Below are 25,850 nucleotides of genomic sequence, written 5' to 3'. Positions count from 1 at the left end.
AAATGGAGACTCCCCTGGGGAGTGTAAAATACAATTAGATAGATATCACTTAGGCTATTTAGTCAACATCAAAGGCCCTTGAAGAAGCAAGGACCATGCGTATATTTAATTCTCCTGTCTTACTGCCTGTGAACCCATAAATGTGAGAAGAACAGACCCAAATGTGTAGCTGTTCCTATAAAGTTGCTTTATTGGGACTGCTGGGGAACCTGCTACGTTTCAGGGCACAGAACCAGAGACCATGTCTGAATCCCAGATCTTGTCATTTCTGCAGAAGAAGAGAGTGAGACTATTTATTCTCCTGGTAATGTTCCTTTAGTTCCCCCGAAGGGATGGGAGGGACACAGTGAGAGCAATGCCTTCTCTCCATACCTAGTTCCAGCAGCTAAAGCTTCTACCACCTGTGCTGCACCCGATAGATACCATCCTAGGGTCCCTGTCTGATGCTCTCCGGGAGCTGAGCATCTTCCAGACGGATGAGGATGAGCACACGATAGAGGAGCAAGTGAAGCCGGGGCGAATGTGATCACTTCCAGGGAGCATCCACCTTCCCCTGGCTTGGAGGACAGAAGGCAGGCAGAGAGGGTGGGCCAGGACCTCCTGGCAGGCCCAGGACTGCTATGCAACTTAGGGGGTTTGTGCAAAGTAAAAAACGTGGAACCCTCTGCTGAAAATTTAAGCTGAGCCCAGAGCTCAAGACCTGGCTAGTATGAGGAGGCCGCACCCCACCCAGGGTGGTGCTGGAAGGTTCCACCTCCTCCCAGGCTTCCTTCCTAATTCAGGGAAGCTGAAAAAGTGCCTTTTCTTCCTTTAAAAACAACAACAACATCAACAAAAAATGTTCAGAGGGTGTCAAAGCTGTCGCTCCAGGGACCACGTGCTGAAGACTATCCCCCACGTCAGGAAAACCAGCCAGTCTGGGCAAAGGGTGCCTGACCCCGGAAATGAGCTAGAAGGTTTCAGCTGCATTTGGGTTACAGGGCGAGGTGGCTACTTTCTCCAGACAGACAGAGGCTAGCGCTGAGGCCTACTGAGAATTTATTTTCACTTCAGCTTCTTTGATCTCAGTGGCAACACTGACTTCAAAATCTGGAGTAATCCCAAGACAACCTATTTGGGTTAACTAGACCCAGAGAAAATAGTTCTGCTTAAAGTTTCCTGTTTTTAACAGGCCCGGCACAGCCAAGCGGCCTTTCTGAACTGTCCAGTACGCTTACTTCCAGGAGGTGGCGAAATTGGCTACAGTGGCAGGTGGACTGCCCTTTAGAGAGGAGGGAGAAGGGTGTCTGGGGCCACAGACATGGAACATCTTGAGACTGAAGTCACAATGGCCAATAGCACCCTCCCCCCTTCCCTGCGACCCTGGAGCAGCCCGGCTTGGGTGTGGCCCCTTCCTTCAGTGGAACTATTTGCTCTTTTAGCACCTGCTTGTCCTCCTGGGAGTCTCTGAAGGAACTTGGCCAGGTCACTCCCAGCCAAGAGGGAGGCAGACATCCCCCTGCTGCACCCAGAGCCCTGAGCCTCCTGTCACAACTCTGCTAAAAACTGCTATGCCTGGCGGCTGCGCACACCAGACCTCCCTCCCTCACTGCAGTTACTAAGGCTTTTCCTCCATGGCTTCCCTGGCTCACAGCGGCACTCATTACACACTCAGTCCTGTCTCAGGGAGAGCTGGGGATACTGCAAGGAGGGGTGAAATCCCATCCTTCAGGAACCAACAAACTGCCAGGAAGACATCTGTTGAAGAGCCTAAGCCCCTCCTGGGGATGCTTATAACGGAGAGCAAACCATTGGTACAAAATAAAGTAGGTGCTTGCTAAGGAACTGGGCTGGGTCGTCTAAATAGCTCAGGTTCTACATCCTGGCCATTTGCTTCCCAGAATCTGTCAGGGTTCGAATCTCAAAGAACTGGTATAGACGAACTGTCTCCTTTGAGAAGGACCACGAGATTCTTTAATGCTAAAAATAGCCCCAGTAAACAGGCTTTGATGGCTCCCACAGCCAGGATATGTGCCGCTGAGAAGGCTGTGGAGCACCTTTTCCGGAGCACCGCTCATTTCCTTTAGGCAGCACCGCCCATGTTGGGTGGCACACCAGTATGGCAGAGCCACTTGCCTTGCGTGAACTAGCAGGTGGCAGAGCAGGTGGCTTCTGACTGGGTCTTTGAGGCCTGACTGTGCCAGCCGTGAGGCTGCTTTCTTACTTCACCTGGATGATCCTTCTAGATGTTTCCATCTTCAGGAAACTCTAGAACTGCTACATTGTTCCTAACAAGCTCCGATACAGGTTTTCTACTTCCCTGGTGTTTGCTACTTAGTTATCTCCGCAGGGTCATTCCTTTCAAAGGTTGTGCCTATCAGTGCCTCCCCTCCCAGCGACACAGTGCACACGTCTTCCCCGCACACTGACGGCCAACATAAAGAGTGTGGGCCACTTACTGTATCTTCGGCTGTGCCTTATGCCGCACTGTGAGCCGGCTTGGGCTATCTCACACTTTCTGCAGAGTGATAGATCTCACCTGGCCTTGCTGCTGCTCTCCTGGTGTGCCCCACAAGTCCAGCATTGGAGATTTTTATTTTGTTCTTTCCACACCTGCTCCCCCACCCTTGCTTGCTGCGCTAGCCTTCATAAAATGCTATGGGGCCCTACAGTCAGTGACTATCGCTGACTGGTCAGACTCTTTGCTTTAAGAGAATGCTATAAGCAAGTTAGACTTTCTTGAAGGGACCGCTGGCTGCTCTCAGCCAGTAACATCCTGGCATGAATCATCTTACTGGCCTCCTTCCAAACAGGACAGAAAAGGCCTTGATTTTGAATATAGGTGGGGCCGGGGGAGGTGGGACAGTAAAACAATTGGGCTGAAAACCAGGGAAAACAGGTCTTACCACAAGGCATAGGAGGGCACAGAAGCCACATCTGCTGCTGTAATTCTGTCCCCTTTGTCCCACTTTTCCTGAGAAGTCATGGTGAAAACTTTAAAACCATGTCCTGGATTTTAACGTCTCAGGGATGGGAGAATCATATCCTGAGCAGACTGTGTGACTTCACTAGGCAAATGCCAGGAATAAAACATAAACACATTCAAATCAAAATAATCAAAAATAAACTTGACATTTATGTCTAGAAACCTGGCTTTGTGCTGATCTCCAACTCTGCAGTAATGAGAATTTGATTTTTTACATATGAGTCTGGGAAGCCTCAAATCAGAATTGGGGCGAATGCACATTCTATACATTTACCGAGATCTAAAGCTCTTGGGACTCAGAAGCGACTCCACTTCAGCCCCAGAGCACAGGGTTCATCTGGATTTAAGACAATCAAGTGATATTTCCACTCATGTTCCCGCCACAGTGTGTTCTGTCCTCCTGGGCCAGTGTAGAAGCAAGTATCGTAAAGCTATTGTTTCGGTTTGTTTCCTGTGATATGAATCTCAACTGTGGCCCGACTCAGCCTGGAGTTCTCAGCGCGGAGGCTTCCTCCCCAACATTCCCACACACAGCAGCCTACTGTGAAAATCAAAGGAAGTGTGTTGCTAAGTAAAGAAGAAACTGGCCCTAATGCTAAGCCTGGTATTTTTTAGGCGTTTGAACTCTGAGGTATACAGAACTCTGCTTGCCTAAGTAATGAGTCTGTAGTTTGTTTTGAGTTGGGAAAGTGTATGTTGTAACACTGTAACACATAACTGCTAAAAGGTGGGTCCAAAGACATTAGTGTTCACTCTGGCTTTTCTCTTACATCGTTTCTTTTGTTAGACTTACTTCAAAGCTATAACTTGTACAGCAGGCTAGACTTTCATATCATCCAACAATGTTTCATGGGCTCTGCGGTCCAATGAGATAAAGCTGTGTACAATGTTTCTAAGAGAGATGGCAGCCACACCAATAAGCAAAGTGCAGGAGGATATCTGGTCAAAGATCCTCTAAACTTTTTGTCACATAAAACAAACAAACAAACAAACAAACACAGCACTTGCGAGGCAGAGACAGGCAGATTTCTGAGTTCGAGGCCAGCCTGGTCTACAGAGTGAGTTCCAGGACAGCCAGGGTTATACAGAGAAACCCTGTCTCAAAAAACAAACAAACAAACAAACAAAAATAAACCACCAACCAACCAACTAACCAACAAAAACAAAACATAAAGACCTATGGTTCAGGGTTGAGAAGATGGCTTAGCAGGTAAAAAAGGCCTTCTCTTCAGGCCTGACAACATGGTTGGAACCCTATCCATGGTGGGGAGGGAGAATCAACTCCCAAAAGTTGTCCTTTCCTCCCTCCACAAACACATGCAAATAATAGGTGAAATTTTAAAACAATTAGCCACTTGGGTGGCTAAGTGCATAAGAGCCCAGGCTGCCCAGGCATGAAGATGTGAGTTTGAGTCCTCAGCATTGACAGGTTGGCTGTGTGTGCCCGGAACCCCGATGTTGACCTGCACAGTCAGGATCCTCTGAGTTTGCCAGCCAGCCAACCTAGCTAAAATCGTGAGCTTCGAGTCGAACGAGAGGTCCTGTCTAAAAGAAGGAAGGTAAAAGTCTTCAAGCAAGACCTCGACGCTCTTCCCTAACCTCTCCAGAGCACGCATGCACACACTAAAACAAAGGGTGGGTGGGGAGGAAAAGGCTTATTTTACATTCCATTTCTGGAAATAACCAGTCCCGAGAGTGCCTGGTAGGAGCCTCGAGAAATGGCAGAAAAGGAGAACTAAGCCACATCTCCTTCCGTGGCTGGACTCAGGAGCACTTCTTTAAGGTCACCAGGACCAGATGATCAAAACTTATCAATCTCTAACTTTTCTTTCTTCAGGACTGGGAACCCCATAGCTGACGTGCCAAGGGTTCTGGTCTGTCTGTGCTTGTGCTGTCTAGAGAGTAGGCAGTCCTTGTTCTCAAGGCTCAGAGCTCCTGAGCTGGGACATGTGATGTCTGCTCATGTATCTGTGGCTTTATGTAGTACGTGGAGTGTGGGAGGGGTTGCACCAGGACACATGAGGGCAGATAAGCTCGGAAGATCCAACCCTAGCCAAGCCCTCTGCAAATCAACCTCGACCCATCGAGGAAGACACACAGGCTTCTGTGTGGGCGAGCACAGACAATGTGTCCCTGCTACGGCAGCAAGACACAGCTCTCAGAACCTCCTGTCCACCCACTGCTCCTGGCTAGTCCTGGTCAGGCTCCAGCTGCTTCACTTGGACATTGGCTCCCTGCCCCTTATCTACATTTCTTTTTTTGCCTGACAGGCTTTGCAAAATCCTACAAATCACTGAACTGTCGTCCTCATTTCTCCAAGAGGACAAACCTCTGTAAAAGGAAGGCATGCATGGGGCATGGGTGAGACTCCTCCGAGTCTGCCTTTTTATTTAGCAGTCCAGGCTTTGCAAGGCCTTAGCCTGAGCGTCCCTCAACCAGTTTCACCGTCTAAATCTGAGTAATTGCTGTTGCCCTGCTGTGTGTGCAGCAGCTCCACCCTTGCTTTCTCCACTCTCTGCTCATTTCTGTAACAGCACGGTCACCTCAGCCTTGCAGCGCGGGCTTAGCCTCCAGCCTGGGGGTTAGGGGAGGACGATGGGATGAGCAGCCATTCTAACCTCCAAAGGTCTTTCCCATATATCCTTCCTGTGCACAGGGCCCAGAATAGCACAGGCTAGTCTGGCGTCCCCGCCTCATGCTGGATCCCCTCTGTGCAGGGGGCTCTTTCCCAGAATAGCCATGTTGTTACAGGATGGCAGAAAGAGTCATCTCCAGAGTGACACACTCACTTAGGAAAACTGAAAATGAGCCATGGGATCTCTTTCCCCCTTGACTGCCTGCCTCCCTTGCTCATGCCTCAGACACTGCCCTGCTGTAGTGCCAGCCTGGCAGCTATATGCTGCCCAGTTTCCTTACAGAACTGATAAATCTGACAAGACTGCACATAGGATCTGAAAGTGGAAACCCCAGGCTGCCTCTTCCTGGTGAGGTCTAACAGGAAATGATTTTTGAGGAATGGAACTCTGAGAAAGGAAAGAAAACATTTGTTATGAACTGTTGGTAAAGAGATATGAGGGAAAGAAGAACAGATCAGCTGAGCAGTGAGAGGTGCCCGAGGCTGTCCTCTATGGCGGGGGCTATCCCAGCAAGAACGAATACAGCTGAGCCGCTGTCTCCACTCATTCCTATAGTGCCCCAATATTCCCCCCGTTTTCTACCCCTGTCTTCCCAGGCAGTATGCCTGGCTAATTCCAGTTTGTAGGCAAGGAAACCAAGGTTCCGAGAGATAGATTTCTGATGTCCTAGAGATGTAGCTGGAAGACAAGAATAAAAGGCTTCCTGCAGAGTCAACACAGTGTGGAGTGGGACTCTCGCCAGAGGTCCAGAGGTACTGGAGCTGGGCTTCCAGTAGAAGCTGCTCTCGGCTCTCCAACCTCTGGGAGCACCTCACACTCTCACTTGAGCCTGTCTTTGGTCTCTTCCCTGGGTGAACTCATGAGAAGATCATTGCCAGAGGGGAGATGCTAAAATGAAGGAACAGGGCCAGCTAGAGGGTCCAGTGGCTAGAGGCATTTGCTGCTAAGCCTGAGAACCCAAGTTCAAGTCCCAGATCCCAGATCCCAGATGATGGAAGAAGAGAACAGAATGGTCTCCCAAAGGTTGTCCTCTGACCCACATGTATACACTCACACGCAAATAAATAAATATAACACTAAAGGCCATGTGTCATCTTCTGTGAGTGGATATCTGTAGATGTGTCTTGGAGCAAGGCCTAGGTAGATGCCAGCTTGGGGCAGGACCTGTCAAGCCTTACCTGAGGACAGGAGCTTATGTGTCCGAAGGAAGCTGATGGCCAGGCGCATGATGGAGGCTTTGTCTAGATGGGAGCTCACACTGTGAGGCAGGGGCAACTCATGAGCCAACTCATAGAAGACCTCCGTCTCCTTGCTGCGCCGGCACCTCGCGGCATCTCGGGATTTCTCCTTCCTCAGCTCGGAGCTGCTCCTACATAAAGAAACGAGGGGTTAGTCCTGGAATGTGGCCGTCATCCATTCACACTCGCGGTCGTGACCCACTCACCCCCACAGTCACCGTGAAGTTGATTCTCCCACTGAACCCATCTGGCTCAGCCCAGGGGAGCTATGAGCGAGCGCCGCCTTTTGGTATTGACTCTGCTTTTGCGCACTGGTGTCTTCTCAAATAGCTTTCTTCTGTATTCCTGCAGGAGCCAGAACTGGGCTTCACGTGGGTGGTGTTAGCAAAGATTTAATTAAACTAATGAACAAAGTTTGAGGACAGGGTCAAAGGGCACCAATGGAAAGAGAAGGGCGAAGAAGCTACAGTCAGACCAGCCCTGGCTTACCTAAGACCCTGTTTCTGATCTGAGAGACGGCAGGTTAGAGTCTGGAAACATCAGTAAAGGCCAAGAGAACATGAGGCAGACAACACACCTCCATTTGCAATCCAGAATCATAGACCTCCAAGGGTGGTAGCTGCAGTGGGTACCAACCTCATCACTGAGGCTGACACTCACCTAAGAGAGATGAACAACATCTAACTGTACCTGCTAAACCTCACAGCTTGCTGTAGGAGAAGATGTGTTAAGACAGAGTTAAAGCCGGGCGTGGTGGCGCACGCCTTTAATCCCAGCACTTGGGAGGCAGAGGCAGGCGGATTTTTGAGTTCGAGGCCAGCCTGGTCTACAAAGTGAGTGCCAGGACAGCCAGGGCTATACAGAGAAACCCTGTCAGAGTATCTGCCTGCTAACTCGTCAGATTCTACCATGAAGCTGCCTAAGTGTCTCATCAGTAACCAGTAACTGTGAGGACTTACTGTGACCATTTATTTATGTGAAGCCTTTAGCACCGGGCACATTCCACTATAAGCAAACGTTAGCAACAATCTGTCCATGAAAAGACAACCTATCAGCAACACAGGGCAATCATGTCCTCAAAAAACTGTACAGGTCCCACATAGCACTTCCTGTGTGCTACACAGGGAATGCAGTTAAGTAGCAAACATTTTTACAATGGTCACAGCGTCATGATGACAGGTTTTTTTTATTATAGTTCAGCTACTCTTTCAGCTTTCAGACAGTACAGTGTTAGCATCTTTAAATTTCACAACTTGCTGTGAGGGTAGCTGCTATTAGCATCTCTAATATACAGATAAGAAAACAGGCCCACGGAGGCTAAGTAACTCACCCGTGCCTGCCAGCTGGTAAGTGAACTCTGCCCCTGGCAGGGCAACCCCAGAGTCTAGGCCATTAGTAGGAGTTGCTGAGTAACGGGGTTAGTTAGAGAGCTCGCCCTCCCTGGCCTACCAAGTGATTAGCGATATTTTCCTGTGTTTTCTATAAATAACATATATTGCTTGTTTAATAAAGAAACTAACTTGGTATTTGCTTCTGTAGATGTCCAGTTGCTTTGTGGCTTTCAAGGCCTTCTTCTAGTCAGCTCCAGGCTGGCTCATGCCACCTTACCCTCTGAGGTAGCCAGACCTAGGGGTTGCTCTCCTTTCTGCCTGTCTTTGAGCATGTCGTTATCTGGACAGAACATCACTCCTTGGGGCTTCCTGGAATGCTGGCATGCCTCTCATCCCCGTGCAGATTTGAGGCAGAAGCCCTGTTTCGACGTCAGAGCACACTTCATTTGCAGGCCATCTAGGCCCCCAGATGGATTAGCCATTGGATACCAGACTGCAGGAAGAGCCACATAACATGGATGGTCAGGCAGAACCTTGTGAGAAGTTGTGAAAGAGGGAAATGGGTTTTCTTGTCCCCTCACTCCTTGGCTTTCCTTGTCTCCCTTTCTCCCCCTTCCCTGCCTTTCAGCTCTCAGAAATCCCACACCTCTCTATTTCTATCCCACCCTTCGCACCCCTCAGAACCTGACCTCTGGGAGAATTTGCATCTTCTACCAGACTTTAAGGGCCATTATTGGTCCCTGGATTTTGTATCTCAATCCTGAGCTCCTTAGGGTGGGATACCTTAAGGGCTCACAGGAGGAATGGCTGCACTGGAGTACCACAGCTCTGGCTCCTGAGGTCCAGGTAGGAGATCCTGAATTGCCCTCCTCAGTACCAGCCCTCACGCTTCCGGACAGCAGCAGGATCAGCGCCTGATCCTGTTGTTGTTAACATCCAGAGCAGCTATGCCGTGAAGCAGTCACCACAGGCCGTGTATTAACAACGATACCAAGAACAAGCTCTCCCGTCTGCGCCCTCTACCCCCGTGGCTGAGTTGTGGGGAACAGGCTAGCTAGAGTCTGGGTTCTCTTTGGCATAAGTCTGGGTTTGGCTAAGCTCCTTCAGCTACATAAACACTTACTGATACAGACATGTTCAGTCACTGCACCGACAACTACATATCACCCCATTACATCTTCTTACTGACACGGCTCGGTAGACATTGTGCAATTTACAGATAGGAAAACTGAGGCCCAGAACATACCATGCCATTTTTCCAAGGTCTTACAACCAGGAGCTACGTAGGCCCTTCCTGTCAGGGAGCAGACAGGCTGACTAATTTTATCCTTGCAACCATTGTCTCCATTTCAGAGACTTGGAAACTGAGACCCAATTTAGTTAAGTTCTGTGCTTAGAGCAATTATCTAATTAGTGGCAGAGCTGGTGATAGAACATTNCCCCCCCCCCCCATAAGGGGCAGAACCTTTCCTTAGCCGGAAAGAGGCAACTTCAACATTTTAACATTTAGATGGCTGAGACCCTGAGGCAGGTCCCTGGTTTAAAAAGTTGTGCACTCCCTTTAGCTACCTTTTTTTTTTCCAGTTTCACTGTAGAACTAGCTTGATTTTAATTAGATTGCCTAGTTAATCTTGACATAGTCCAGAGATGTCTAATGTTGACTCTTGGAAAAATAGACAAAAATCTGTAACACTGAAATCATTTAATTAGCAACCCTGAAAAAGAATAATTAACATGAAGGCACAGATAACAGAAGCCCGAGCTTGTACGAAGCCACAGTGCTATCTGCCCATCTCGATCTGGAGAAGAAAACACGTTCTCTGGGCTCTGGTTCCTGCATCTGTAAAGTAGGAAGACGACTCCATGTCTTATCAGGATAAAATGGGTGCAGAATCCCTAGAAGGTTCTCTGGCAATCAGAACTATCGGGACAGATTGAAGATCCATTGTCTGGCTACCCTGGGCATCCATGCCCTGAGAATCAGCTGCATCTGGACTCTGGCATGGCACCTGTCCGTCCTCGATAAGCAGGCTGTCTGAGGGGACCAGGCTATGGCACACGGGCTGATCTTGACTGGCTCTGCATATTATATCTGGGCATCTTCCTAAGCCGACAATGTGTTTCATTTCCTGGAACACTTTTCTTCCAAGATGGGTCCTACAATGACCACATTTTGCTTATCCTTATTGAATGTGTCCCACAATTTACATATTAGAATCCATTGGCTTCTCTTAAAAAGATATCCTATCCTAAGTACTTGATTCGGAGAGACTTGGTACTTCCTTACTCCACGTTGGTTTTCTTTCCTAAGTTCCTTTCCCATCCTTGGTTCCCATCCCTCTCCTGTTCCCACGAGATGGCCTGTATCATATGTGGTGTTCCAAACACACCACCTAAATGTGGTTCTGGCTGCCTGTCCTTACACACACCAGAGTTGGCCTGCGGGGACCATGCTGGCCCCTGTGGTCACAGCACAAGTCTCCTTCTCTAGAAGTAAGTAGTCAGTTAGGGATCGCCTACACCTGCAGTCCTTAGCTAGAGGATCAGAGACAAACCTGCTAATAGCAAAGGCAGTGAGGCAGGATTCTGCTAACTGGGAGTGATAACAATGTTGCCCTTATAACGCTTAGGGGTTTGCAAGACATTTTCTAAAAGGAATATATGTTACTGCAGTTGAGTTTCATAATAACTCTTTGAGACAGGAGCTACAGAGACTAAATCACTTGTCTCAGTCCTAGCTTCTCTGGGTCCCAACACCCCAATTTTTCCCCATGCAGCAAGGAAACCATTGAACCGTTCTGACATGTCCAGTGTTATTACAGACCTTCCTAACCACTCAGATCCCCATCCACACTATGGGAAAGGGAGGAGGGTTGAGACTTAGAAAGAAAGACACAGTGCAAAGCAGTCCTTGGGGCTTGGACAGCTCTGTCTTTGGATAAGCACCCAATAACCTTAGGGACATCCTAGGACCCAGGGAGTAAGGCCAGTATTGGAGTTCAGACTGGGAGGAGCAGGAAGGCAGGACGCACACAGCCCCCGTTGCTGTAGAGCTGACTTACAGTGAGGTGTTATTTGATCAAGCCCAACATCAAGTAGCCTTGCACGCTCCCTACCACACTGCACAGTCCTTCCTACCACACTGCAGCTAGGGGTGGGAGATTTCCTTTTCCACATTCATTTACAGTAGCTCTCCCTGAGGGGAAGCAAACATGGTTCTGAAAGATTTAATCCCAGGTAAAGGAAGTTAGCTCTTCTAAGCAGCATGCTAAAGGTAAAACAGAGCTGACTGTCCAGAAGCGTCAATCCAGGGGTAACTGCTCCTCTCTCAGCTACGATTGGCTACCCCTCAAAGACAAAGTCAAAGATGCTCCAGTCCTCAAGGGGTAGTGTTTGTGTGGAACCTGCACACATCTGCATGTATACTTTAAACCACTTGATTACTTACAATGCGTCCTAGAATGTGAGCACTATAGTAGCTATTATGCTGTATTATTTAGGGGCTGATAATAAGAAAAAAGACTGTATATATTCACCACATACATGATTTCTTTCCAAATACTTTAGATCTAATTAGTAGAATCAAAGGATCCAGAAGCCTAGACTATGAGGTGCTGACAGTAAAACGCATCCAGGCAAAATGTGGCCAGAGCACGGGATACTGTAAGTGTGGCAGTGGGTCCCGATGCACTCATTCACAGTGACCTACTCTTGGCCCAATCCTTGTTTCTCATCTGCGAGGGTCCAAGCCTAGCTGTCTCCAACAGACTCAACTTTTACTGTGACTGCAGTCATCAGGTATCTAAGTCATATGTCTGCTACCGTATAAGGTTAAGTGGCTGAGAGGTCAAGCGAGGCTCACTAAACCAGCTTGGACCAATCTGTTGGTTGGATCTTAAACGTATGCTAAATCACAGGGCACTGTGAAGGCAAGCAGGAAGGAGGTGGGCTCTTCAGTGAGCTTGTGGAGCTGTCAGACAACAGCTGCCTGGTGAAAGATCTAGCAGCTTCAGGTTAGAGATGGCTCAGTGGTTAAGAGCACACACTGTTCTTCCAAACCTGGGGTTCAATTCCCAGTACCCACATGGTGGCTCACAACTGTCTGTAACTCCAGTCCTAAGGGATCTGATATCTTCTTCCTTTGAGGGTGCTGCGTGGACATGGTACATGGTCACAGAGGCCAGCGAAACATCCAACACAAAATCCAACATAAAAATATATAAATATTTTAAAAAGAAAAATTACTCAGGGCCCCAGAGAAAATCAAGAGTCCCTGGACCCCCCAAACTTAGCAGTTGTTTGCGTCACTGATGAAATCACAGCAGAACCCATGTCTCTGCAGAGTTCTTGGTCTTGGTTGTTCACTGGAAAAGCCTTAAAAGTAGATGCTGGGGCCGGGCAGTGGTGGCACATGCCTTTAATCGCAGCACTTGGGACGCAGAGGAAGGTGAATTTCTGAGTTCAAGGCCAGCCTGGTCTACAGAGTGAGTTCCAGGACAGCCAGGGCTACACAGAGAAACCCTGTCTCAACCCCCCACCCCCAAAAAAATGGATCCTGGGGTCCCGGCTCGGATTGACCTTAGATTTGATTTATCTGAGGACACCATGACTCCTGCCCAATTCTGTTCTTATGTGCCCAGGGCTAACCATTGTTACACAGCTGTCAATTTTTTTTTTTTCTTTCTGAGACAGAGTTTCTCTGTAATATAGTCCTGGCCATCCTGGAACTTGCTTTGTAGACCAGGCTAGCCTCAAAATCAGAGATCCACCTGGCTTTGCCTCCGAGCTAGAATTAAAGGTCTGTGTGCCACCACACCTGGACAAAGCTGTCTGATTTTGTTGATTTTTGGGGTGTACTATGTATGTAATCTGGAATTAAGGATGTGTTGGAAATACAAGTACCCCTTTTCTCAAACACTCAGGAATAAAGAAAACCTGTGTTTATGGAGCTTGGGGCGCAGGGCTTTTCCTCAGTGAGTGGTTTTGGGTTTTGGCCCATGTTTACATTGGGATTATTGTTATTGATGTCATTTTAGCAAAACAGCCATTTTCAATGTTGGCTCATATCAAAATCACTTGCGTTCTTATTGATACAGACATGAGGACCCGTTATTATACATCACAAAAAGCAGGAAGTCCTCGGATACTTCTGAGATCTGACCATGCTCTTCCCCTCTCCCTCACACGGTGTCATGGCCATCATGTCAAGCAGATTTAAAGTCACTATCATAGGCTGAACAGATACTGTTAGGGCTGGTGGGGCCATTGCTCTACAGATGCTAGAGCTACAGGGAGGGACCCAAACAATGGCATAGAGATTCGCACCGAGTATCACAAAGAGGTGATGGCCACTACAAGAGTCACTTCAGGAGAAGGCCGAGGCTTATCCTGCTGAGGCGGCTGCTACTCTAATATTTTGGAAGGTGATTTAGGAATTAATGTTGGAACCACAAAAGAATACCAGTTACAACATTTAATGGCAATGACATCATTCCAACTGACTATGTTCCCCAACTTACCCACCCTTTTAGTCACTAGACCAGGCTATGGACAGCTCATAGTTCTTGGAAAGAATAAAATGTGCTCTCAACTGATATTTTTTTTTTTTTTTTTGCCACAACTGGAGTCACTCAAAGGAACAAGACAACTCACAAGAGTTTCTCAGAGGGTAATTTCTAAAGGCTAGCGAGAACGTGGTCTATGGAGACAATGTTCTGATGAGCCACTTTCTGGAAGCATTCTGATCCAAGGCAATAGTGGTCAGTCAGGGGCATGCAAAACAAAGGGAAGGAAAAGCTGTCAGTCAAAATGGAAGATCCGGAGTTAAGAACTCAGGAAGAACTGAGACCTGGACTAGGCAGAGAGGCAGCAGTGCACTCAGACAAACAGACAGTTTATGAAGAGTGTAGTCTCTGTCCTGGAAGGGGAGGCCAGCAACAGAGTAGCAGAGGGGGGAGTGGCTGAAATGAGGGCTAGGCTCTCATGCCCCATCTTAAGGAGAAGTCCTTATAATGGCCTTTCAGCCCAGCCGTCCTTCATGGGGAGTTTAGCCCCCAGCTGCTGACCCTCTCTGAGGGTCAGTATCCCGAGAGCAGCAGGCCTGGACTACGTTCAGAGCTGACAGTAAGTAGTGTCTGGGGCTCACTCCACTTGCCCCTTTAATGGTCAATTCTGCACAGGGGCGACTGGAGATGCTTATCGGTCGAGCCTCCTGCCCCAGGCAGCCTCACAGAAGACAGTAACAGATTTAATTACCGAGCAGCCCATCTGGGAACCCAGATCCTTCTATCACCTTAGGACATGTGGAGTCCCCAGCCTGCTAGAAAAGCTGGCCATGCACAGGAGTAGCTGTGACAAACTGTCCTTGGGCTAGCCTCATTCTAGCAAGGGCCCAGGTCTGAGTTTTATGTCTCTAAAGTTAATGTTGAAATCCTTGCCTCCAAAGTGAGGGTGGAGCCCTCTCTCTGGGTAAGATAAGGCCCAGTTGGATCCCTGGCACCTTCTGCGAGCCCCACTGTGTGAAGCAGAATGTGGATCCTCAATAAACAAAACAGATCAGGCTCAAACCTTGATCTCTGCTGCCCAGACTTCAAACACACACAGCAATGAATCCCTGCTGTTTGAAAGTTTCCCCGCCTATGGCTTTTGCTTCAGCATTCTGAATGGCCCGTGGCAATAGGTAAACACTAACATATTAGTGAATACTACTTTACATTTGAGTCCCACACAACACCTTATAAGGCACTGTAAGAGTAAGTAAATCTCACATCACAGCAAGAAGGGACAGCTGCTGCCAGGTTTTCCATTTTAGAGACGAGGAAAACTGAGGCTTAGAAAATAGGGATAGGTGGAAGTAGATGGAACTCCTCGGATGCATTTTCAAGGACTCGTGAGGAGTCTGCTGGCAAGCAGCTCTAGGCTTGGAAGGAGGCCTTTCACCATGCAACCTAGAATAAGCCCAAATCCTACTCGGCAAGGGTAGTCTGGGAAATACACAGATGCTTACAGAAGGGGCTCTCACTGAATGCATGGCTTTTCCCCTTGACTTTCTTACTTAACATTACGTACAATGCTCAGATTTCTTTCTTAATATTCCTAAAAGCCAGTCAGGGCGTACTGTGTGAACGGAGACGCCAATGCATTTGGCGATCCCCGTATGTTGCTCAGTTAGGGTCCCCAACGCTTAGCTGTTGTGAACAGTGCCATGATGTAGGCCTATGCACTGCATACTGCTTTGTAACATGCATCCAACTCCCTGCCATCTCTACATCCCGCCTCACCTGAGTGGCAACATCCGTAGCCTCACTCCTGAGGCAGGGGAGTCGGCAGAAGGGAGGAAAACCAACCACTCATGTTCTGCCCTGGTCCTGGGCTCCACATGCCCCGCCCCCAGGCTTCCTTTCTCTCAGCCTTCCCCTTTTCCTTAGATCTTTTTTGAAGCATCTGAAGAGGCTGCCTTTGGCTCTAAGCCAGGGCCGGGATGATGGCCATCTTGCAGGTCAACAATTCCTCTTCCCTCACTCTAAGCTAGCTCTCTCTCCACTGTCCCTCTTCTCACACATTGAGGTCTAGAGAAGACTTGTACACGTTTACCCGTAATGAAGGGCCAACAAGCAGCAGTGGCCATTTGTCTGTCTAAGTGTTGTTCTTTGCTGGCCTCCGATGTTCTTTGCTGCCTGACCTCTGCCAATGTGCAGACTCTAGCTAAGGGGTTAATTGGTATCAGCAAACTGAAATGCTGCTGCTGCTGCTGCTGCTGCAACCAGCAAATAACCACGGGCAGTGCTTTGCATTTAACAAGGATCACTTATCCATCCCTACTGCCTGACTTAATCCTCAAAGCTCATGGAAAGAGTATGGCGACAGGTCATGTGCCCTGAGGAAGCAGACCCCAGAGATGGAAGTTGGCATGCTTAGCTCTCACATCCGTGTCAACGCAGCCCACATGCCACACTGGGTTGTAGTTGGGCAATTTTCTCCAAATGCCAATAAACAGGCCCCTCTTGCAGCTCAGAAGGCTTTGCTCAACTGGGCACACGGAGGGTCTAGCCCTCTAAGAATACTGAATTTGAAGCCATTGAAAACACTCTCTTGATCAAGGAAGTGGCAAGAGAGGGGACAGCAGGATCACCTTCTACTCTAGGCCATTGCTTCAAGGGGCAAACTTGCCAGAGGGAAGGGGGAGATCGTCTTTGTTTGGAGATCTAAAGACAAGAAGTTAAAGGGGGAAAAAAAAGAAAGGAGGGAGGGAGGGATGGAGAAAGGGCTGATGGAGAGAATCACAGGGGTTGAGCAGAGATAGAGTGACTCTGGGACAGCATGCTTACTGTGGTTGGCAGGTGTAACGGATGTCTCCGGTGAGCGCGTCTTTCTCCCTGGTCCGTTTCTTTCGGGCCTTCCCCCTGGGTCTGGGCGTAAGCCCCATGCCTAAGCTGTTGTCTGAAGGCCTCTGGGGCTTCTCCTTAGGGCTCCTGTATCCTCTCAGACACCTTTTGGATCCCACAAACACCCAACAACACAATCTGTGATTTGCCTCAAGCCACAGCACATGTACAAGCCGTCCCTACAGCACTTCTTTTTCAGCAGAGAGAGCTAACAAAATGGCACAGCAGAAAAAAGGAAGAAGAGGCTGATCGATGTGTGACATGAACTCCCTAGCATGAAGCAAGGCTCCGAGGTGTGGAGAACAGCTGACCAGTCCCACGTAGCCTGGAAGATTTAGCTCTAGGCACTGACACTCCCCACGGCCTTCCAGAATGTTCCTCTTTACCATCTTAGTCTATCTCTGTTCTACAGCTCCTCTGTTCACCTCCAGAGGTGTCCATTTTCTCTGGGAAGGCCCTGCCTGTTCTGACCTCTTCACATTGCTCCAGAGATTCCACGCTGCAGAGTCAGCCTCATGCTGTTCTCCCTTTCATTTCACCCCATGCAGATATGTTCTTCTGGGAAGGCCCCCACCCTTGGTTCCCTCAGAGTCCTTCCTCTGAGGCACAAGCAGTACCAGAGGAAGGCATTAAAAACCACCTCAGTGACTTCTGTGGCGCAAATTCCTCAATGTTGCTCACTGTTTGAAATCTTTCCTAAGAATTCTAACCCAGCACGTGATTAGAACAAGAAGTTTCTACCCGGGAACAGTTCTTAGTACAGTGACACTCATAGGTAAAAGTGTGTGTATGTGTGTTTGCTCCCATGTGCACACATGCATGTGATCCATCCCTCTGAATAAACACTGGGATATCATCTAGTCTATGACATCACCTACACTGTTCTGAGTGCACAGAACATTAGGGAACTTGATCCAGTGTACTTTTAAGTTCAGGGCTGGGCCGGGGCACGAGGGCCTACATTTCTAGCACCATCCTAGATGCTGATACTGATGCTGCTGGTCTGTGACCTCACACACTTTCAACAGAAAGAATTCCAGGACCTTTAAGATCTTGAAGCCAAAGACAGTGTGGAGTGTGTCCACTACCCAAGGCCATGCTTGATCAAGTGTACTTACTACGTAACAGATCAGACCACTTCCTCTGCCAGGAAGAATCACTTTCACTTGTACATTTCTTGCCATGCTTGGTCTCGGCTCCCTCTGGCACTTCTGCCCACATTACTAACGCCATTATTCATTATTAGAGAGTGTCCCCATCTTACCGGCTTTCCTGTGTGATGTGACTGTGGCAGCAGAGATAGTGTATTCTCTGCTTTTGCAGGTTCTCCTCAGGGCCTCAGCTCTGGACAAACTGAAAAATATCTGCTAATTGATGTAAGGCAATTCAAATGCGCCCTTCACTTTCTTCCTTCCCACCTCCCCAGGAAGGAGAGAAAGTGATCCCAGCTGTGCTGGCTCCAGCCTCAGCCCCCAGCCACACTGCTCCCCACCCCACCCCTGTACCCCTCTCCCAGGGAACTGCAGCTGTGCCTCTTGGGTTTTCTTTTGCTCTCTCTCTCTCTCTCTCTCTCTCTCTCTCTCTCTCTCTCTCTCTCTCTCTCTGTAGCTCCTCTTCCCTGCAGGGAAGAGTTAAGGCATTGGGAAGGCTGCTTCCCACGTGGAAATCTCCATTTCCTCCTGCAGCTTGAACAAGAGAACTCTATGGACAGAAGCTGAGTGGGCCAACTGCGCAGGGAGTGAACTCGGTCTGAATGAGGCTGTTCTAAGCCCGCCAAGTCAAGTCATTAAGATGCCAGCCCTGAGGTGCAGCCCCCGAAGGACGTCACCTCTGGAGAGCGGTACCCTCAACCCCAGGCCCAGCAGTGGATGAATGGCTAGCACAGAGCCAGGGAAGCAAGCAAGCTCTTTTATGAGTAGGCATGGGGAAACGCATCCCTTTTGGGGTGGGCATAGGATGCTGCAGTGGGGCGAAAGGAGAAGGCCCTCTCTCCTTGCCTCGTCTTCACCACTGAACTAAAATTAACCCTCTGATTTTGTGCGGAATTGCCAAAAACTGAGTGCTCCTCAGAAGGCACCCAGAAGGGTGGAGGAGGCAATAATAACATTAGAGAAAATATGCGCAGTGCCAAAAATAATCACTGCATCATGAGAAAACAGAGCTGGGCTGCCTCTGCGGCCAGCACTGGGTATACGCAGGAAGAAGGGGACAGAAAGTCCTCTACAAGGGTTACACATTAGGATGTAGAAAAGGAAGAGGAGGAAGAGGACAAGGAGGAAAGGTGTGGGGAGCCGTCCTAAGCGGACGGGTGTTGGGCGAGGGAAACTTCTCATAATTATAAGGGCCGAGCCTCTCTCTACTTCAGACACTTTAATTTTAAGAAGAAACAGGAAGTGTTTTGGTCTTTTCATCAAGACTGGCGCTTGGTCACAAGTTACGATGAAGAACCTTAGGATCTGCTCTTCTAATCCAATTCAGGGTCAGAGCTGTGGCACGGGTTTGGGAACGCGTACAGACAAGGGGGAAGCCCTGCGGGATTTCTGGGAGGAGGCAGCTCGCCTTGGTAAGAATGCTCACCTAATGTACAAGCCCCAGAGGAGTGCCCTGCAGCAGCCATGCGTGGGGACGCAGGCCTGTAATCCCTGCAACCCAGCAGGATGATCAGGAGCCCAAGGCCACCCGCAGTTATATTAGCAAATCCAAGGCTAGCCTGGGCAGCATGAGACCCTGTTTTTAGAAAAGGAACCAACTGAAAGAGAGAATCTTGCTGGTTCTACTGCGAGAACGCTGATATGTGCCCTGTTTACATGGTCACATGTCTGGCTTTCTGGGTCTGATTCACGGCCAGAGGGCAGGCTCTTGTTTTCTCCCAAATTTGTCCCTTCTTCATCCCTGTGAGAATTGAGTATCTGTGCATATTTAGGAAGCTTTACTCCATTCCTTTGCAAAGAAGTCATCCGAAGCCACGGGAAATGCCAAAGGCTTCCTCTCAGATGGTAACCCTGAGCAACCTAGGACATCAGGCTGTCTTCCCTAGCAGGGGGTTACTCGCTGCACTCATTGCACAGACATGATTCCCTTCTCACATGCGTGGTCTTCCAGCAAGAGTGACAAGTGGAGACGGCTCCTCTGACATCAGGGAGCCTGCAGAGAAGTTCTGTTCTGGAGGGCTGGCTTACTCCCCAGTCAACACCAGAGTGAGAAAGGAGAAAGTCAGAAAGACCTGGACAGGGAATTGGAAGGGATAGTGGATGGAGAGAAGGAAGCAGGAAGCCAGGACACAAATACCTCTGAGGGAAGGACAGGGGCCAGTGATCAGGAGACAAGCAAAGTGCAGGAGAAAGGCGGCAAGGCAGAGTGGGGTGACTAAGTGTGCACACTGCCCCACAAGTGATCGGAGGCTGGGTGGTAGGCAGCACAGCAGCCAGCTAGATTCTGCCCATGCTTTGTTGGATGTTGGCCATGGACAGTACATATGAGAATCTCTCTTTTGACCCCATAGGCAAGAGAAATGAATGTCTTTGTTAAAAGCTCCAAGTACAGCCGTAACGGCTGGGCTGCTTGGGCCGTATTCCGGCTGGGTCCTCAGAGACCTTGTCAAGGCTTTCTTGCTGAAGCACAGGTCACACGTTACCCACAGGATGAAAACAATTCCTTAACCAGGCTATACCCCTTGGCAGACTGCATGGGTAGTTCATTTATTTCCAGATGTTTGCCCTTGTCTTCCAGCTGTGTCCCTTTGCCCCGCACCCCACCCCCATACATGTAGATCATGGATCAAGAGCAATGTAATTGCCATCAGACCTCAGAGAACAGCCTAGGAGCCCGGTGCCCTTTCTCCCAAGCCACTTCACACTGCAAGTGGCTCAGGACTGCTCTCATGGGGAACACACGCACTATGCCCTTTGAGGTCTCCTAGCTCCAGCATTGTTCTCTAGACTTGGATTGCCTCATCTGAGACCCAGTGCCTGTATCAGCCATTCTCTAGTACCTCTCCAGATGCCACATCCTGCCGGCCATCCAGCGAGGGCCTAGTAGTTTTGCTTTAGTGAAGAGGCTCTTCTTCCTTCTGACCTTCCAAGCTTTAAGGTCCAGCATAACCAGCCACCCTGCAGAGGCTCCTTCAGCCACTCTCCCCAGTCCATGTGGATGCCTCCTTCCCAGCCCAGGCCTGAGCACTGAGACTTGATTGTGCTACTCAGCTGTGAGGTACTGGCCTTTTAGTTATTCCTTATCTTGGGGGTCTCCTCTGAGGGACAGGCGAAAGGCAAGCTTATGAATTACACACACCCACACACACACACACACACACAGAGGCAACAACAGCATCAGGTAGCTCTTTCAGATGTGACGTGGCCAGCTGCTGAGAGGGTTAGACAAGCCACACTCCTCCAGCCTCAGGAGTAGGAAGCCAGAGTCCTAATGCTTTAGTGCTTTCTGGCAAAGAAAAAAAAAATTGGTAAAGAGAAATAACGGTGACTGTATCCAGGTTATTTAACATCCAAGGATTCAACTAACTTATCCACATATCCTGAAGATATTCTCACACAGACGTGGGTACCTGTGCCTGCTTCCTACATTCAGGTGTTTTAGGGAGCCAGCTGCCAGTCAGCCCCCACTAGGGGAACAGGTCCAGACAGAAGCCACTCTCTCCCCACCTGCGGAAGTTCCTGTCTTGATTCCAACTCCTTGACATAATCGAACAATCTACCACTCACTGCAGGCCCATAGACTGTATGCCACAGATGTAGCTGCCCTCTTTAGTCACTTGGCAGGGACGGTGCTAGGGCCTGGCCAGGGCTCCCACCTCCTTTGGTGAGGTAACATGGAGGTAAGAAACTAGGACAAGCCACACACCCCATAAGCACGCCCCCACCCCTTAAGACAAAAAAAATACCACCAAAACAAACATGTATACAACTGAAACCACAACCTTAAAATCGAGAAGTAGATTTATGGGATGGCCAACCTTAAGACAAACTCTCTCCATCACCCGATTCTCCTTTAAAAATCCACACTCCACCCCCAACCTTCAGTTCATACCAGACCTAGACACACGTGCCACGCCAGGAGCTGGTGAAGCCGGCTGTTTCTCTTATCTGTTTACCTGCTAATGCAAGTCTCTGCTACTGGGGTTGTCAACGATCTCTGCAAATCACGTTTATTAGGGATAATGTCGTTTTTACATCATTACCCAGCCCAGCAGTCGAAAAGAAAACAAGTTGGTACTTTTTTTCTGTGCAACATTCTTTGTGCCTATTAATGGTGACAGGTGACAGGTGACAGGACACTGGCTCTCCATGAGATCCTGGTGAAAGGCTCAATGCTCCATCTGTCCCCTGGCCAAGCAGTTGGAGCACCCAGAACCTCCTTCCAGAGCTACCGAAGCAGGGGCAGATTTCTAGGTCTGTAAAAGTCCCTGCCTTGACCATCAGGAAGAGATAGTAGCAACTCAGCTCTGCCTCAGACACAGTTGTGTAGCCTTCAGGCCGGATCTCTCGTTCTACTGTGTGGAGAGCCGCAGAGAAAGGCTGCCAAGGCCCACTCAGACCCTACAGCCCCAGAGGCTTGCATGCTGCGTTCTACCAGCATGGGGAGACCTGAGTGGAGGGGCTGTGTGTGACCCTGGAGGCTTGCCTGAGTTGTCAGTTAGTCTTGGATATCCCAGCCCTGCTGATGGCTGGAGAGCAGACAGACAACCTCTTTGGAACCGCCTGGGACAGACTTCAGTTGCTCTCTTTCCTTAATTATTTTTAAGATGTCAGTTGCAGCTTCAGCTTCATGGAAATCGCTTCTAAAGGCCGCCAGTATTCTGACAAACACACTATCCTTTCCCCTGTGGCAGTCTGCCAAATCTCACAGCTCTAACTATGCTACCTAGAGAAAAACCGTTCCAAAGCATCTGGAGTCATAGAGCATCCCTCGGCAGGTGAAGGCACCTGCTGCCAATCTGAAGCTGTGAGGGGTTTGATCCCAGGGACCCAGAGGATGGAAGGAGAAGACTGGCTCCCTTGGCTTATCTTCTGGCTTCCATGCATGCACTGTGGTGTACTCTCTCTCCATCTCTCTCCACAGAGTTAAAAAGAAAATCAACAACAACAGATAAGCATCACCCTTACGTTGCTAAAATAAAACGTCAGTGGTCCTGTGCATTTATGTAACTTTGTATGCTGCACAGCTCTTTGGAATTTAAATCCCATCAGGTGTTTGTGAGCCATAAGCTTTCACTTACTGAATAGGTACTTACTACAAGTGCGGACCTACTAGGTGGGAACAATGCCTCTGTGAGGAAGCCAGTGTGGGAGCCAGACAAGCAGGCAGCCTGGGCCTGAGGGCCTGGGCACTTGCATGCTCTGATCTAGGACAACCTACTTTAGTTTTCATTACAGGTCTCTGTTCCACGGAGCACTTGGAAAGAAGAAACGCTTGTAACATGCTCAGAACTGTGTCTGATGCCTACCGAGCACTCAAGTGTTGGAGCCAAATGTTGCTACTGCAGAAGTCAGTGGTAGTGGGGACAAAAGGAGGTACCTATCTCAGAGTGGAAAGGGAGGAGGTTACTGGAGGGTTTTGTCTTTTGAGTTTCAAACAATAAACAGGAGGTGTTAGCCAGAACGCAGGGCAGTGCCAGGCCTGGGGAGGCTCAGGCTGTGGGTGTAGGCTCCTCCATAAGCCCACACCTTATGAATCAGCTGACCTTCAGGGTGACGGTTTGATGGGATTGAACCTGAGGTGTCCCAAGGTGCCCTCAGTCAGGAGCAGAGAAGCTCACTGGGCCACGGGCAGCCCTGTTGTGGGATTCCTTCTGTTTTTGCGTTCCTATTGCTTCAACAATAAAATGATTGTGCACCCATTACAAGAGGAGATTATCTCCATGGGCACTGAGCCACGTTAGTGCAAAGACCTAGCCTTGCCAGCACCGAGATTCCTGAGGTCACAGCTAAGCTGCCAAGTCTAGAAAACTCTCCGTCAAACCTTAAAGCCACCAGAGAAAATGTCCTTTGTGGGATGACTGTATTTACAGGCTAAGTGTACTGAGCAGGTGCTGGGCTGGAGGTAGGCTGGGTATACATGGGGGCCCATCCATCCAGTAAAGAAATCTGTGCAGGCCTAGGAAGGAAAATTGAGGAAAAACAGCCCATGCCGTGAAGTGGTACCTCCAGCTCAGCCAAGGTCCTCTGTGTTTCTAGATCTCTGGTCCCTAGGAGGAGCCCACCGGTGATGCTCAGGCCCTCAAGAGTGGTAGGGATGAGACACGGAGCTCATTTGACTTAGGCATGAGGAAGAGCACTACAATGAAAGCAAGATGGACGAGTTTAAAGAAAGGGGAATGGTTAGTTACTGCTACAGGGCATAGAAGTTTGGAGACCTTATCAGGATTTTCGAGAGCTGTCCTTATACAGCCTTAGTCAGGTTCAGGTCACCCTAGGGATGATTTGTGCCAATGGCTGGAAGTAAATTTCTTATCTGGGGGAGGAGGTTGGGGAAACTCAGATGTGAAGAGTCCATACAAACAGCCAGAGGTGACCCAGACTGAAAGCCTGTCTTTCAGAAAATGATTTCTGTTATTTGAAGCAGCAATGTCCCCGGGAAAATAAGCTTGTCTCAGCGGGACAGTTCCTGAGTGTTACTCCCCTTTAGCTGTCGGCCTCCTATAAACATCCTCTTGTTTCTTCCTAGGTCTCAGACTCCCCACAGGGACCATCAAAAAAAGGTTCTGAGTCCTTGGAAAGAAAGAACATTCTAGAAACAGGGCCTCCTACCCAATTGTTGCCTAGCACCCAGATAATAATCCCTAATCCAGTAACCAATCCTGGGTCTCTACTATCAGGCATGGCCCAATTATCCAGGGCAGAGTTCTGGAACCGTCCTTATTAAGGCAAAGAAATGTAATACATAACCCAGCTTAAAAACCCAGGAAGCTCTAACGCTCTATCAAGTTCCTACGACTTTTTCTTTTCCCCATAATCCTTGGCTGAGTTCAAAGGTGAGCACTTTCCCAGAGGCTCATTAGAACTAACGTTTATTTCATATATTTTGGAATTGCTTATTTGGAAGAAAATAACTTTTTTATGAACGAAAAGGGGAGGGGACAGGGATGAGAGGAGGGTTTGGGAAAGAAGCGCTTACTGCGGCCTCCTGGAAGGCAGACAGACATCTGTCCCCAACACGGGGCTTCAGCATTCAGTCACACTCCATCTGGCCTGCCTACTGCTTTGGTGCCTGTGTGAACGGGTATTCTCATGGCAAGTGTGACATGTCCTTGTACCTTTACACAAGGTAAAATGGGCCACATGTCACCAGGATTTCTGTGGTCTGTAACAGGAAGGAGTCTCAGCAGCAAGCTGTAATCTGCTGATCGGAAGCTAGGCTGTCATGAACCACCCTATCGAGCCAGGCCATCACTGACTGCTCAAGAGATGATGGGAAATTATCAGTGTCTGGGCGAGGGCAGAGAGTTCACGCACATCATCTCTCATTTCCTGTCTGGAAATAAAGAACCACATCCAAATGCACTGACTACCTGCGATGTGGGGTGTGTGTGTGTGTGTGTGTGTGTGTGTGTGTGAAAGAATGTGTGTGCAAGAGTCTGTCTGAGAAAGAGTGTGTATGTGTGAAAGAATGTGTGTGCAAGAGTGTGTATGAGAAAGAGTATGTGTGTGTGTGAAAGAATGTGTGTGTAAAAGAGTGTGTGTGAGAAAGAGAGTGTGTGTGTGAAAGAATGTGTGTGTAAAAGAGTGTGTGTAGAGAGTATGTGTGTATGAATGTGTGTGCAAAAGAGTGTGTGTGAAAGAATGTGTGTGTAAAAGAGTGTGTGTGTGAAAGAATGTGTGTGTAAAAGAGTGTGTGTGTGAAAGAATGTGTGTGTAAAAGAGTGTGTGTGAGAAAGATAGTGTGTGTGTAAGAGTATGTAAAAGAGTGTGTGTGAGAAAGAGTTTGTGTGTGTGAAAGAATGTGTGTAAAAGAGTGTGTGAGAAAGAGTGTGTGTGTGAAAGAATGTGTGTGTAAAAGAGTGTGTGTGAGAAAGAGAGTGTGTGTGTAAGAGTGTGTAAAAGAGTGTGTGTGAGAAAGAGAGTGTGTGTGTAAGAGTGTGTAAAAGAGTGTGTGTGAGAAAGTGTGTGTGAAAGAATGTGTGTGTAAGAGTGTGTGTGAGAAAGAATGTGTGTGAAAGAATGTGTGTAAAAGTGTGTGAGAAAGAATGTGTGTGTGAAAGAATGTGTGTGTAAGAGTGTGTGTGAGAAAGAGTGTGTGTGTGAAAGAATGTGTGTAAAAGAGTGTGTGAGAAAGAGTGTGTG

At 48.7% G+C, this 25,850-nt stretch overlaps 1 protein-coding gene across 1 annotated transcript in view; it reads right to left on the bottom strand.

The window, feature by feature from the left end:
- The window catches only part of Epas1 (endothelial PAS domain protein 1), an 82,629-nt gene that overhangs the window by 30,601 nt on the left and 26,178 nt on the right, over positions 1-25,850 (bottom strand). The window contains exon 2 of the mRNA XM_021185964.2: positions 6,780-6,970. Coding sequence (XP_021041623.1) covers positions 6,780-6,970 — 191 coding nt within the window. The remainder of the gene's footprint in view (positions 1-6,779; positions 6,971-25,850) is intronic.

Source organism: Mus caroli, chromosome 17 (assembly GCF_900094665.2).
Source record: "Mus caroli chromosome 17, CAROLI_EIJ_v1.1, whole genome shotgun sequence".
NCBI classification, from domain to species: Eukaryota; Metazoa; Chordata; class Mammalia; order Rodentia; family Muridae; genus Mus; species Mus caroli.
Note: the sequence above shows the minus strand (reverse complement) of the source record. Positions and strands in the feature narration are given on the sequence as shown.